At 41.2% G+C, this 15,654-nt stretch overlaps 1 protein-coding gene across 8 annotated transcripts in view; it reads right to left on the bottom strand.

Moving 5' to 3' along the window:
* Positions 1-15,654, bottom strand: part of BRAF (B-Raf proto-oncogene, serine/threonine kinase) — a 68,250-nt gene that overhangs the window by 25,986 nt on the left and 26,610 nt on the right. For 6 of the 8 annotated variants that reach the window (XM_061638780.1, XM_061638772.1, XM_061638776.1 and 3 more), the window contains 7 exons: positions 14,612-14,760; positions 12,807-12,926; positions 9,019-9,178; positions 7,278-7,314; positions 5,534-5,653; positions 962-1,098; positions 485-602 (listed from right to left, as the gene is read on the bottom strand). In XM_061638780.1, coding sequence (XP_061494764.1) covers positions 485-602; positions 962-1,098; positions 5,534-5,653; positions 7,278-7,314; positions 9,019-9,178; positions 12,807-12,926; positions 14,612-14,760 — 841 coding nt within the window. The remainder of the gene's footprint in view (positions 1-484; positions 603-961; positions 1,099-5,533; positions 5,654-7,277; positions 7,315-9,018; positions 9,179-12,806; positions 12,927-14,611; positions 14,761-15,654) is intronic. The other 2 variants (XM_061638773.1, XM_061638777.1) reach the window with 1 other exon arrangement.

Below are 15,654 nucleotides of genomic sequence, written 5' to 3'. Positions count from 1 at the left end.
GAACATAAGAAGAGCCTGCTGGATCAGGCCAGTGGCCCATCTAGTCCAGCATCCTGTTCTCACAGTGGCCAACCAGGTGCCTGGGGGAAGCCCGCAAGCAGGACCCGAGTGCAAGAACACTCTCCCCTCTTGAGGCTTCCGGCAACTGGTTTTCAGAAGCATGCTGCCTCTGACTAGGGTGGCAGAGCACAGCCATCACGGCTAGTAGCCACTGATAGCCCTGTCCTCCATGAACTTGTCTAATCTTCTTTTAAAGCCATCCAAGCTGGCTTTTTACTATGAAAGACTCCCTATCAGTCCAACACACACACTTTGGATAGCTTTCAGAGACCTCAAAGAATTACAGGCCTCAAAGTCACTTGCAAAATGAGATCTATTTAATGTGCTATGGTTTTGGTATCACACACTTCTTTTAAAATAGAAAAAAGTTTTAACTCTTAAATAAACTTAGGGTAGAAAATGGTTTGGCGCAGTAGTTACATACCATGCCACTTTCCCTTATAGACTGTTCCAAATGATCCAGAGCCTATCCTTTGTCCAACTGTGATCTGGCCATCTGGTATCTCCCAGTCATCACTTGAGTCTCGCCGACCAAGAGGTTTCTGTAAGGAAAGCAACCTTAGCAATACCTCCATAAATGCAATCGTTTCTTAGTAAGAGTTACATATATGTTTTCCTAACATGGGGAGCCATACAACAACACTGATGTTTTTTGCTAACTATGAGTGTTACAACCCACAGTTTGCCCCCATGGTGCATAATGCTACACTAAGTTTAACTATGAGTGAAAGGAAGAGGGGGAATCTGCATGCACCAGGGGGAGAAGGAAAAGGTGCCCAAGCATTTGGGGCACTCCTTATCTTCTAACCACGGTTAGGAGATCGGGCAGCAGTACATCTATACTGAGCCTCTAACATGGGAAAGGCTGGTTGCTAATTCAATAAACTAACTTTGAACATACCATTCTGCTCCGGTCTTCTGAAGATGAGGAAGACTTCCTCTCTCGCGGAGGTCCTGGGGATTTCTGCAACGTTTTCACATTGGTGAGGGACCCAGGTAAGGAGGCAGGTGGCGTGGCAGACAGACCCGTGGTTGAGCCTATATTTGAGATTAAAAGTCAAAAATATTTCTGGGTTTTTAAAGACATGAACTCATCATGGTGGATTTATTTCACACAATTGTTAGATGCAGAAACTGCAATTAAGATGCAATACTTCCAAACATGGAAGGCATTTAAAAGTAAGTGTTAAGACTTACAGAACAAGTGCATTTAACATACTTCAGGGTGCAGTTCTAGCCTACTAAATTCAGTTAAGAAAATTCTGCTGATTTCTGTTGGATTAGGATTGTGCCTTTAATTCACAAAATGAAGAGCAAACTTGATCAACAGCAATCTCTGCAGTCTACACAATTTTAGTTAGTTGCTTAATTATTGGCCCAATTTGAATGTCACATTAAACCATTGTTTTAAACGGTGTGCTATGAATGATCAGTGTGCTAGTGCAACTGCTCAAAACTTCTTCCCCTACTCCTGCTGCTGCCATGCCAAAGATGAAACAAACCAATGTCTAGCTTGTCATGCCCAAGCTTGGACTTGTGGTTTGTTTCCTCAAATAACCCACAAGTGGTGAGTGAAGAACAAACCTCACTTACAGCCTGTAGTTTGTCTGGAGGAAACAAATCATGAGCCCAGGCTTGGACAACATGACAAGCCAAACTGACTTATGTTATCCATGGAGCAGAACCAGGAGCTAGGGAGGAGTGCCCCAGGAACTTTTGAGTAGTATGGACCTACATTAAACCATAGTTATAAACTAATGTGGCAGGAGAACAATGCCACTAAAAGAATACTGGCACAGTGCAATAGGAGTTAAGCAGACTCAAGGCCCACTGAAATCAATGGACCTGGAGCACATTTTAGATTTTTCTGAATTGTAGCCACTCTATCTTTAAGCAGGAAAGATGCTAACTAAAACAAATTCTTTTTGCGCTCAGCTTGCCTGTTTTTAAAAAGAAATTCCTGACTATTTCATACTTTGTTTAATTTAGCTGACTTTCCTGACTTGCTGCCACTAGCCCTGTAGTGGACTTTGCCAAACTGGTGCCCTCCAGATGTTTTGGCCGTGCTGATGGAAGCTGTAGTCCAAAACATCTGGAGGGCACTAAATTGGCAAAAGTTGCCCTATAAGAATCTGACAACAGTTGGGCATGCAACCAACTTGGACTCAAATGGAAGAAGAATAAAATGGAGGCCAAGATCCAAAGTATTGTAAAGCTAGTTCTGTGAACCCAAGAGGGTCTTTGGGCCAATTTTCCCCCTCAAACAGTAGGCTTCCCCCCAACCTTCAATGCTACATAGCAAACAGCTCTTGAAGTCGCGGGGAGATATTAATGCCTCATTCATGTAAAGAGATAATTACAAGAGCCACAAACAGGCCTAAGGTTAGATAGCTTTACAATGCCATCTAAAAGGGAACTTACTTCAAGCAGCTAATTTTTAAAAAACATATCCTATAACTGCCTGGGCAAAGGATGTTATGGACAATATTAAAAGAGGGGGCCATAAAATCAAAGAAGTCACACACTGCTGCATTTTCTAAAATACTTCAGAGATGGTGTGCACTATGATGGCACACAGGGACATGGAATATTCTGCTGCTGGGCTCATGAAAGAGTTCTGTCAAAAAAAAAAAAGTAGTATCCAAGCAGAAGATGCCTTCTGCAACATTACCTCATCAATTTTAAACAGCCAAAAAAGAAAAAAGAAAGGGGGTGGGGAGAAAGAAACAGAAGTATTACTATTGACATGGCACTACTAACATGACACTATAGGAGTAAAAAATTAACTTGGATATAAGGAAAGCAGAAGTTCAGATTTGGAGGAGCAAAGTCTACTACAATACATATTATGGTTATAACTGTTTCCTTTTCCAGCAGGCCAACTTAAGAGCGCAATCCTATGCATATTTACTTGGATGTAAGTCTCACTGTGTTCAGTGGCGCTTACTCCCCACAAGTGCATTTAGGATTGCCACATTACTATACTAATGGCTTCTCATCTCTCCTTCATCCTGCAGTGGGTTAGGGGGCTTTAATGCCTTTGTCCTAGGCCCTTGTATTTTTCCTCATTAAGGTCTCTCATTTGTGTTGATAGTTTCAGCTACAATAAATACCTCATCTTCTATCCAATTTAATCTCTCCTATTGTCTGCAACATCTCCTTACAGATGATCCATGCCTGGTTCAGACTGAATTAGGAAACCTAGATCCTCATTTCTACACTGAAGCCCTTGCCTGCCCTCCGCTGCACCATTTTTCAGTCTGTCCTCCCAGCCTACATGTAACAGAGGCTGCTTCTTTTTTCCTGCATTTGCAGTATCCATCTTTTCCATTCTTATGACCCCGTTTACATGTCAATTTATTCCTCCCCTGGCACGAGTAGGACCAACAAGCCATGAAGCCTGTCTTGTCATTACTCCCAAACCCAGGATTGTGACTGCTTCTCCTGAACAAACCACAACCCCAAGGTTTGTTTTTTTGCTTTATGATCATGGTACGTGAGGGAGAAGCAAACCATAAACCTGAATCAGACACAATGCTAAGCCAAGCTTCATGCCTTGTTAGTCTTGCCTGCTCCAAGGAAGAAGCGATTGGGCAGCGAGAACTAGATTGCTGCTAATTAAACAGGATTTACTAGCTGGGCCAATATCTATTGGGATTTCAATTTTGAAGAAAGAGCTCTGGGTGAAGAAATGAATGTGTAAAATCACCACTGGAAACTGTGGCTTATACAAGTTAGTGGCTGAAAACTTGGCGTAATGAAGACTGGCATTTGTACTTAAAACTTTAATTATGTCTTCATTTTTTCAAGATTGTTGAGGGGAATAGGAATCTTTTCCCTAAACTGTCATCTTGACACTTACCAGGAGGAGTGTTATACTAAATTTCACAAGATGACACAGAATCATCAATACAACGCTAATCCTGCAGCAGTGGAGGGACTGCTCTTTTTTTTTGGAAGGCATATTTTCTCTACTGTCACAGTTTAAACCTGAATCTTTCTAAAAAGCTGCACACACTATCAGAAAACACAAAACTACATTTAAAGTGTGTGCATTCTAATTTAGTTGGTTAAGTTACTTTATTCTGAAAGGTATGAGTAACATCCAATGTAAATCATTCTCAGAGTAAGCCCAGTGAAATCAACCGACTTAAGTAACTTGCCCATTAATTCCAATGGGTCTACTCTTCCACCTTTCCTAACCTTTGGGCCATTGGCCATGCGGTCTGGATCTGATGGGAGTTGTAGTCCAATAATATCAGGGGACTCAAAGGTTGAGAAAGGCTGATTTAGTTGTATATTAGTCTATATATTTTGGAAATTATTTAACAGGATAAGCTGCCTTTTGCTAGGGGATAAAAACCTTCAGAACAGCCAAAATGAAGGTATTTAAATTTGCAAGTCTATCCACTGGTGTGGGGGTGGGGTGAGGAACAAATTGTACTGCTATGCATTGCCACATCAACATCACTCTACAGTTCAATACTTGGGCCACAATCTAGTAGAGGGGAAAAAAATCACTATGTCTGCCCAATTCTGTGCTAAGTTGAAGCCCTGATATTTTTACCTAGAATAATTTGTTTACAGACAGGCACAGATCTACAGACTTAAAATGGAGATTGTTTATGTTTTAGTGCACAAACTGATCTTGACTTCAACTGACGTCTGCAGAGTACTGCAATACATTCCATTAGCATCCAGATTAGTCACAGCCCCAACGTATCATCAGTGAGATAAATCCTATACTAGATATACTAAAGTAAGTTGTCAGCAGAATTGTTAGTACTTTGCAACAGTTCTCTGAAAGACAATGTTAAATGAGGAAATCTATCTCAAGAATTAGGTTAAAACTGTCAGTCAGGGGAATTAGGGATATCAATCTCCTCCTAAATCCTGCAATGTCACACACACAACAGAACCCCAAGTAGGGTTGTCAAATTTTGTACCAACCTTCACTCCTGTGCTGCAGACTGATCTGCAGCCCAGAAAAGGCTTCACCTGTTCATTTTGGCATACACAGCCTGTTGTTAAAGGTACAGGAGCAGGCCAATCTGTTTTCTCTGGGGCAGGTGGGGGGGGGAGGTGGCAGCCCTTAATAGGGGAATCGTTTGGGAGAAAATGTTCTTACAGATGTTAAGTATTTGCAGGACCTGTCCTATCCTCACTTCAGTTGCAACTAGAGTCCCTTGCAACAAGCAACACTTTTTAAAAAGCATGGAAACATCATCTCTATAATGTATTATTCTATGTCCAGAGTAATTTGTGAGTTTAATAAGGGTGAGTGAAAATGGGTGAAAAAGCACATTCAAAGCATTCCAGCCAGGCCAAGCAAAAACAAAAACAAAATAAAAAATACAGTGTTTTGATAAACTCACACACTTACATACACACGCTGTGAGGGTGAGGCACAAACAGCATCTGTGGTTTTATTTAGTTTGATTTGGGTGAAAATGAGAAAGAAGAGCCCAACTACCTCTGAACACTGGGCCAGGCTCAAAATCAAACACTATCTCACTGGGGACAGAATGGAGGAGGGGACTGGGAGTCCGGGATTGGTATTTCCGAAGGCAGCGCATCAGCTGGTTCATAGGGGCTGTTAGAGAGAAAGAGACGGGCAGGCAGAGACAGGAAGACAGACACACAGAAGAAATGAAAGTCATGGGACATAACTAAGGTGCTTTGACTCCTAGGCATAGATTGTTTACAACTTTGCAGGGGAGAACCCCATACTTCTACTTTTGCTTTTTAAACAAAACAAAAACAAAACCCTGAACAGCATTACTTTCAAAGGATTGGAAATTGCCACATATTCTCAGATGCCCAGCAGAGAGCTTATTGACCAGAGTTTTAAAATGACATCATTGTACACAACATTTAAATGTTGGACAGAATGGGCAAAACTGTTCAAAAGCCACAGCTACCTGGACATACACAATAGTCGAAATGGGGAATGCATTAACTGGCGGGGTTCATGGTTTTAGGTCACACCTTTGGTCTCAAAATGGCAAAGTAGTAGCCAGCTTGTTAGATGGAACCAAGAGAAAAGAAACAGCAGAATCCTCGCTGAAACAAGAGTTGTCTTAAATATTGACGTTATAGGTTGCAAATGGGATAAAAAGAAAGAGGGGAAACATAAAAGAAGCCATGGAAAGCAAAAAGGCCAGCTGATTAGGGACACATGCTTTCCTGCATTACTTGGCAAAGCCGCCACTGCACGCTCAAATGATGAAGAGCCAAGTCAAAGCTTGAATGAAGCCTGGCAGCCAGTTAGCATTTGGAGCTCTAACCCAAACTGATTTTGCAGTGGTAACAGCAGCCACAGGCATGTTTGTTGCGTGGTGGGGAAAGGATCCATACATACAATGCTGGCTTTTACTATTATCTCTGCTAAGACTTGGAGCCATTTATGAGAAGTCAATTCAAGGCTGCTTTACATTTTTACCACATGGGAGTACCTGTCATCATACCCATCTTAAAATCTGTATAAATTTACAATCAACGACAAAAACAATATTTCTATAGACAAAAGCATACTTTGCTTTTAGGCAAGGCACATGTGTGTTGGGGCAACAGGCATTGTGTTAGGAGAGGCTTTTCCCTCCCTTCTTGAATACAGGAGGGAGTGTTTTTTTAAAGCTGCTTTTGTAAATAGGCTCAAAAATAGCTGTTAAAAATTCAAGCCTGCTCCCCTATTTATTGGAAGTATCTTTTACTCACATAGATTTTTATGTACTTTTAAATCTTGTTGATTTAGCAAACTCCCACATTGTAAAAACAGGGAGGAACAGCGCTCAGTAGTCTTGTTCACAAATTGTGCCGGCTACAGGGAGTCCTTGTTATGAAGAAATCCTTGTTGTGTATTAAGATAGGTGGGTGACAGGTTCAGCCTTTTCAAGACAAAAGGAAGGTATAGGAGGATAAAACTGGTGGAAGGTCAGTTACCCTCATTGTTACCTCTGATAATCTATTTTAAAAGGAAAAAAAAAAAACCACTGGCTACCACTTTGCATGTTGTTCTTCCCTTTCTTTGCCACAATGAAAGTGAACAGCCGAGACTTTTTATCAAACAAATGCTAAATGTCACAGACAAGCAAGTGCAGCTAAATTTCATTAGGGTGTTTACATTTCTCTCTGTGTCTGTATTTTGCAAAAAGAGGTAGAACAAAGGGAAAGGGCAAAGCAATGCACTTTGTATGCAAGAGAACAAAGTCACTTACCTCCCTCTCCTCGCAACCCTTGATCTCTAATCAAGTCCTACAAACCAAAAACAAAACTGTATGCATCTTATTAATGCATTACTTCTGTCGCTTGTCATTATTATGGTGATGTAACATAAATATGATTCTGTATACCCAAGAAATTCATACTGACAGCAGTCGCATAGATAACAAACACGTTACTCCAGTCTACAAAATGGCCACTTGCCTGCCGATACTTGTGCACCCATGGGCTAGTTTGAGCTTTGGAGGGTGTGGCAAGCTAACTGTATTAGCAAATAGGATCAAGAATCAGCTTGGAGAATGATGCCATAATCATTTTCTGCTCTAATAGGTACTCTTAAAAAAATGTTCTAAAAGAGCAACAATGAGAATGAAGACAAGTGATTGAAGTTACGAGGAGAACAATTGTCAATTAGCAGTGTTAAATAGGCAAGGCATTAGCTTATGGACCAACTTCTGCTATGGACAAATAGCAAGCTTCTGAGTTAACAAAGAAATATCAGGCAAAATAGAAGTGACAGTTAGTTAACTCTGCTTTGAGAGATCCTATGGGAGTAGAATGTGATAATGCCAATCAATTGCTAGTCCCCGTACTCTCTGTTAAAAATAAAAATACAGGATTGTATCCATCATCATGTCAGTGGGTGTGATGGGCCCTCCTCTTCTCCTCCTACTCTCCAGAGCCAATTTTGGGGAGTTTTGGGGGGCTGCAAGGGGAAGGAATGGAAGAGGAAGTCCCATTTGTGCAAGTGGAAGTCTGTTGTGCAAGCAGACCACCATGGTTGGATGTCACCCACAGTAGTTTTTAGCTCCTGTGGACCACATACAAGAGATCTCACTAGCGACCTTGGGTTTTGCATTAGACAAACTTAAATAATTAGAGACAAAATGTTCCAGTCAAAAAATGTGTTCATGCCATACACACAGCAGGCCAAATGTTGAGCATTAGAACATATTCACCTGTTCCATTTAGTAGCAGCCACCAAGCTATAATCAAAGTGTGTGAAGTAGCTGGAAATCACATAGTGTGAAGTAGTGTGAAACCACACCACAATTGTTTATTTTTATCCAACCATGGCAGCCAAGCTAGGAGAGGATCATTCTTTCTGTATTTATCCCTCTGGATTTGGAAGGCTCTGGGTAGGCAGCAAACAATAGTAACTCATTTGCGTAGTCATGGACACCATCTGCCAGACTATCACAGCACTGGCTGTCATTTAAAGAGAATATGTGAACTTGCCCACAGCATAATTCCTGATATTATACACGGGTGCTGATGGCTCAGGCAGTAGAATATTAAGATCCAGCACTGCACATGTGAGTTTGAGAATCAGAGATAGGCAATGCATGGCTCAGAATCTCCATATGATTAAGAAATATCCCTCTCCCACTTCCCCTCAGAGCTCAAGGATATATATGGTTTCCAAGACAGTCTTAAAGACTAGCAGTGTATAAGATTAAATCTTTTCAGGTCCAACAGCAGAACTGTGTTGTGTGCCTTCAGACTAGAAAAGCCTCAGACCAACCCTTTACACCCACCTACATCTTCATTACTAGATAACAGGAATCAGGAAGGCTCTGACTTCTGTTCTAGGGGGCTCTGCTGCACAAGCTGAGAGAAAGGCCTCACCCAGGTTATTCAGTCCTATGGCCCATTCTTTGCCTACTCCTGCCTTAAGTAGCACAGAAAAGGAAAACACATTCTAGTTACAAAGACCAAGCTTAGATAGTAACTTACATCGATGTTAACAGGCTCTATAGTATTGATGTGCACGTTGGGGGCAGATGAGGAACGATCTCGTTGACCGAATTGATTCCGATGGTCTTCATCTGCTGGTCGGAAAGGCTGGGGTATTGGAATGGATTTTGAAGGAGAAGGACTAGGGAGAATTGGAGGGCTGAGAAAGTTAAGGCACAAAAAAGGATTAAGGTCTGCAGTGGTCCCCACTTATTCTTCAGAATAGGATCAAGAGGGGTCATCTCCACCCATATGAATCTGCCTGTCCACCGAGAGGAGCATGCAAGGCTCTTTCGTACATCCTGCCCTTTCTGAGGTAAACCTGACACCACTATCCAGCACCCTTGGGCAGCTGTCAAGATCCTATGATTGCCGATGCTGGTGCCCAATCAGGCCTAATCACCTTTCTGTCCCCCCCGCCCCCCACTCCCTGGGCTGTTTTTATCTTGCTTGGTGGGAAACTGCAACTTTTCAATAAGTCCCCAGAGTGATACATTATTGCAACATTGTGAGAAATCTAAAATGGTGTGCACCTCATAGCTGCTCGCATTGCTGACGTCTGTTGCCCCTAGTAAACCCTCAAAGCCGCTGCCCCACTCTCACCCACCAGAATGGAACTCCCTAACCCAGAAGGCTTGACTGGCCTCTTTTTACTTGTGTTTCATAATCAGTTGAAGACCCAATATGTTTGCTGCATAAATTTCTAAGCTCTCTACTATTTTAAACGTTTTAGCAATGTTATGTTTTGTTGTTATTTTTTCTTTTGGCCTCAATTTGTGTATGTGTTTTGGTAAATTGTTTTACTGATTATATAGGTGAGTCGCTTTGAGCACTTTCTTGGAATGGGAAAGGTGAGATAGAAATTTTCCTGTAAATAACCCCCCCAACACACACACCAACTATTCCTGGCATCCAAAATTACTTATGAAGTTTTCAGACAATGATTTAGCTAAACACATGGATTATGGCATCAACGCTCTGCATCCCAAATACTGAACCAAGGTACATGTAAAAGAATTACGAGCACAATTTTGTGTGTGGAGGGGGAACTACAGCTGGAATTACTGCTCTCTCAATACCAGTAAGATCAAGGTTCTGGTTTTAGTGTACAAAGCCCTACACAGCTTGGGACCAGGATACCTGAAATATCGTCTTACCCTTTATATACCCGGTCGACCACTCCACGCTGCAGGTGAGGTTCTCCTGCAGATACTATCTTATCAGGAGGTCTGTTCCACACAACATAGGAAGCGGGCCTTTAGTGTAGAGGCATCTACCCTTTGGAATTCCCTCCCACTCCCCTTAAATATTAGACAAGCGCCATCTCTGATATCTTTTTGATGCCTACTGAAGGCCTTTCTCTTTCAGCAAGCCTTTTAAGTAGAGTCCTTATCCCAGTCTGCATCTGTGTTGGAACTGCTAAAGATGTTTTCAAAACTTTTTTTTAAAAAATATGTTTTTAAAGCTTTTTTTAAAAGATGTTTTGTTCTACTATGTTTTTAAGGATGTTTTGTTGTAATATAAAGTCTGTTTTTGTGATGTTTTAGTGCTTTTATTGCTGCCCTGGGCTCCTACTGGGAGGAAGGATGGGATATAAATCTAATAAACAAACAAATAATATTAGGTTTTTCACTTGAACGAGGTCAGGACTACAATGCCTTTTCTCCAAACAATGTGCTGTATAAATAAAATTTTGTGCTCCAATATGGAAACAATAACCAAACTGTAAGGAAAGAAGCAGAAAACTGAAAAATTATCTGCAGTGACATATGAGCCCATGTTGATTACAGTCCATGTTGATTACCAAACTAGAAGAGCCAAGAAAGGTTTAGGCTATGAAAGAAAGCTGCATTTTTATGCATAGGAGACAGAACTCCCATGTGCAGCTAAAGCCTTGTTTACAGTTTTCAGCAGCCATAACACCTCTGCTGAAGAGCCAAGCCACTTTTTAAATTGAAATACTCCTTGTGTCATTGGCAGCTGAAATAGTTGCAGTATCCCTGCAGTGTACCATGCTTGTCTCTCACACGCACAATTTTTTCATAATGAAGTCCAGACTCAAATTTGGAGGTACAGTTCTAGCTTGCCTACTCACCTGTGGTGAGACCTGGTTTACAAATGCAGCAGAATGAGATGGCAGTATGGACTGCAGTGCTTCAAACGTCAAAGGTGTGTGCCAGATTTTTGAACAATCTGGCGCATAAAAAAACCTCCCTGCAAGTTGTTAAAAATCCCCAATCTATATCATCAAAGGAAAAGGTTCTAACTCAGCCTACTCTTTGCTTTGTTAGCTTCTAGTATCAGGTTTTCATTTTTACAGAGAGAACATTCAAAAAGGCGATCCCCTCATATGCAGCCTAAAATGGTACAGTCTATTCTACTACTCATCCTGCACATGTGTAGTCTGGCCCTAAAAACTGCCTCCAAGCAAGCAGGTATGAATGTTTTAGTCAACTGCAGGAGAATGAATTCTGTTCCCCACCCCCAGGGTAGGGATGCAACATAACATTTCTTATATTGGCACGCATGAGCAGGTGGGCTAGTACCTTTCACGGAATTATGTGCAGGGCTGGTATAGCGCATCTGGGAGGATGGTTTGGGAACCTTTTAGCTGTACACATTTTTTATGTTACCTGGTATGACAAAGGACTGCTTCCCACATCAAATTAAACCACAGTTAAAAACAAACTACGGTTAACTGTGCATATGCAGTGTGCTGCTGCATGCTGCCCAAAACTTCTCACTACACTCCTCTGCCAATAGGAACTGAGCCGGATTCTGGCTTGCTGTGACATCTGAACATGGGCTTGAACATGGAGTAACCAGGGTTTGTTTTTGGCTTATTGCTTGTGGTCTGCTGGGGAAAAACAAACCACAAGCCCGGGTGCAGATGTCCCAAACCAGAATCTGGCTTGCTTCCCCGTGATGCAGCTGCAGCAGGAGTGAGGGAGAAAGGCATCAAAAACCTTTTAGCAGTATGGATCAGCATGCTGCTCATTCACAGTAAAACACGGTTTGTTTTTAACGATTTAATATGGTGTGAGAACTAGGCCACTTTGTGGTTAATATTAATTATGGTCAGTTTCAAACAAGCCAACATCAAACCATGGTTTCTGAAACTGGTCTGTTTAAGCTAAACTCTGTTAAGTGTTAACCACAATTCCAGATCTGGACACCAGAGCAAACTGTGGTTAAATTAAAACTTCCATAGTTTTCCTGGCCATGCATATGGAGGAAATGGGAAGGATGGAGCACTTCTGAGACTATCAGTGGTTCATACATATCATGATAAACCACAGTTTATTGCGATATGTGAACACAGCCATTGTGTCAGCTTCTCTTGGGGCCAAATATAGAATACTACAAAAGCTTATCCCTCCACACCCTCAAACATCTGCTATACAAAGTCCTTTCATTTCAAATCAGACTCCCTTGAAAGAAAGGGAGGCCTCTTGTGCCAAATCTGAACTTGGTTGAGTAAACTGTTTAAGTGAAGCATTTAGAGTAAGTGGTAAGCATCAGTACTGCAACTGAGTCCAGAATAAACTGATGAGGAAGGATGGATTTTACAAACTATTTCAGGTTGTTCCCCCCCCGTGAAACACACTGGTTAATAAAAAGAAGATTTCCTTCTTTTAAAAAAGCCCCTCATATAAAAAAATAATTTCCATTGATTATATTGATTCAAAGGGCTGTGTAGACCCTCACCCCCATCCCAAGCTTCCCTTTCAGAAGCTACAAACCCACAAATATATTGGTTAGTAGAACAGTAGGATTTAAGAGCATACCCAGGCGAATCTGAGGGGGCCACTGAAGGATATGATTCAGATGCTGAGATTGTCTCTCCTAAGGAGGCCTCCTCCTGTGGTATTGGGTGGTGTTCAAAGAACTTGGAGACAAACAGCAAACTATGAGGCAAGAACAAAAACAAAACTAACTTGGGCAAAACCCAGAAGTTTCACAACGTAAAATTTAGAAGAAAAAATATCATAAATCAAATTGCATGTCTTCAAGAGAAAAAACATTGGAAAATGACACTATATAGTTTTGTTTCAGTTAACTGGGAAAACTTAAATGTCAATGACTTGGAACACTTCATCTAAATAAATGTTTTGCATTGTGATAAAATGGTAGATCCCTGGTTTCTGTGAAGTATAAGCAGCGTTACACTTCAAGTAGGGTTGTCCCCCTGCCCCCAAAAGGCTGCTCTGTGTCAAGTTTTGCCTTCTCTCCCCATAACATTTACACCTATTACGAAGCTAAAATCATGCATCTCCTCACCTCCTCCTTCCATCATTGGCTATCACTGGCAGAGCAACACACAATGTGACATCACTACAACCTGGCTAAATATGCCAGATTATTATTGTGGGAGGGGGCAGAAGGGGTCTGGCTCCACACAGGGCAGCCATTTTGGGACTTCATGTCAAGCATAACATGTACGTTCTGCATTGACATATAGTCAATTATTTGAAAGACTGTTAAAGCACTTTTAAGCAACAGCATCTAAATGGAGACAAGCAATTTGGAAGCCAATTTTCAAAATACGGAGATAAGGAAGACAAAAATCTGTTTGGAAACAGTACATCCAGTTCTCTCCTGCCAAATCAGCATTTTTAAAATTGCTTCACCAATCTCTGAAGTAAAACAGGACTATAATTACAGAAGAATGGCTTCTACAAAATATTTAGCAAAAAAAGGGGGGGGAAGGAAGCAGGGAACTACATGAGGGAATTTATGGACTCAGCCCATCAAGGTATTTTCCAATATGCTTATGATTATTAAATCACAGAAAGGCTACCAGTGAGATTTGTTTTTCAGCCTGGCAGCAACAAAACAAATAGTAAGCTTCAGCTAAAAACATTCATCTGACAAATGGGTTTATGAGGATAACTTTATGAGGATAACTAGGTTAAGTTCTCTACAGCCATGTATGAGTATACATATGAACACAATGCACAATCCTTCCCCTAATAAGGAATTTTTATGACCAGAGTATAGCAGCTGAACTGATTTTAACAGCTGGTATTTTAAAAAAACAAAAACAAATTAAAACCACAACAGCTTAACCACCTTTCCTCCCTAAGATTATTTTCCTGAACTTTAGAATTATTTTTGCCAAGATAATCCTTGTTTACAGAGAGCTTCAAGAGACAACTGATTATTTGGTCCTACCGTGCTAGCAAAGAAGTATAGTGGAGAAGGTGCAAAACCTTGTGGGCTGTACACCACCACATAACTTGGTGGCACTGCATATAAAACACTGGCACAACATACTGCTCAGTATGGCATGATAACTACCATAATCAGAAACAGCAGAGGAGGTCACATATAAAGCTTTCCTATTATGTCAAGAGGCAGATGGGCTCTCTTAACCACCACCGCATTCCAGTCATATTTGTTTAGCCCAATGTACTTTATATATAGGTGAAGCCTGTGAGGGAGAGACAGCCTAAGACAGATGTCCCCTTGTGTTACAGAGGACTCCACCATAGTTATGTCAGTGCAATACACTCCGTGTACTACTGCAGCTGCACACGTGCACAGCTTCAGGGCAAGAGCTTTTAAACACAGAGGAGTTCTGATTACTTACTCAAGCTGATCGTAATTCACACACATCAGTGGCACCTCCGTACTACAACGCTGGTGAAATTTGTATCCACAAGTCTGACAACGAAATCCCTGGAAAAGCAGCTTTCGACAGAAGTCACAGAATGCTAAGGTGAAGAATGTCTTTCGTACCTATGCCATCAAAAAAAGCAGCCATGAGAAATGAGGCCCTCTTGTGCCTGCAATATTGCACTGTCATCTCGCCAGAGAAGAGAAGGGCTGATTCAAGCTCTTTGCAGTTACAAATAAACCAAAAGTATTACCACACTGTGATTGTCAGGATTACTCTTTTCAAACAGCTAGCTAATGCAACTAATAGAAGAACCCCACGCCGTGCTATTGTGGGTAATAAGAATTTTGTGCATATTTAGTGCAAGTCCATAAAGACAAACTCTTGAACACATATTCGCAATTTATAAAGCAGTAAACTCAATCTTCATCTATGGCAGAAGAATTACATTCTCTGCCCGCTCTTGTTTTGTGCCTGCCTTCAGGCATTTAGAATGGCAACGTCATGTTTCCAGTTTCTATCATAATGTTATCAAGAAACGTTTTAAGAAAGAAAATGGCTCCAGGGTTTGAACAAACAACGATTACACGTGCAAGGTAATCTAGTGAATTTCGTTTTATTTCAGGGACAGTTTATGAAGATTAAGGTCCATAAAAATATAATGCACTGATAATAAGATTACGATCAATATGAACAGAAGGTTCGGAGAAATTTAGGCTGCAATCCTAATCTTATTTGTTTGGAATTAAATTGCAACTCTGGAGTCAATGGAACTAACTTCTCAACAAGCATGGTTAGGATTGAATCGTTAGAAACTTAAATCCTCCATATATATGTGAGTAGTTACTTCGAGATGATGGCACTGATTCAGCAAGGTACCCCCTCTACCACAGGGATGGGGAACCTGTGGCATTCCAGGGGTTGTGGGACTATAATTTCCATCAGTCCCAGTCATTACAGGCAATGGTTAGGGATGTAATATTCCTCCGCAAAAATGGGAACGGCATTTTTTAGAA

The sequence above is a fragment of the Rhineura floridana genome, chromosome 8 (genome assembly GCF_030035675.1).
Source record: "Rhineura floridana isolate rRhiFlo1 chromosome 8, rRhiFlo1.hap2, whole genome shotgun sequence".
Taxonomy (NCBI): domain Eukaryota; kingdom Metazoa; phylum Chordata; class Lepidosauria; order Squamata; family Rhineuridae; genus Rhineura; species Rhineura floridana.
This window is presented reverse-complemented; position numbering and strand designations above follow the sequence as displayed.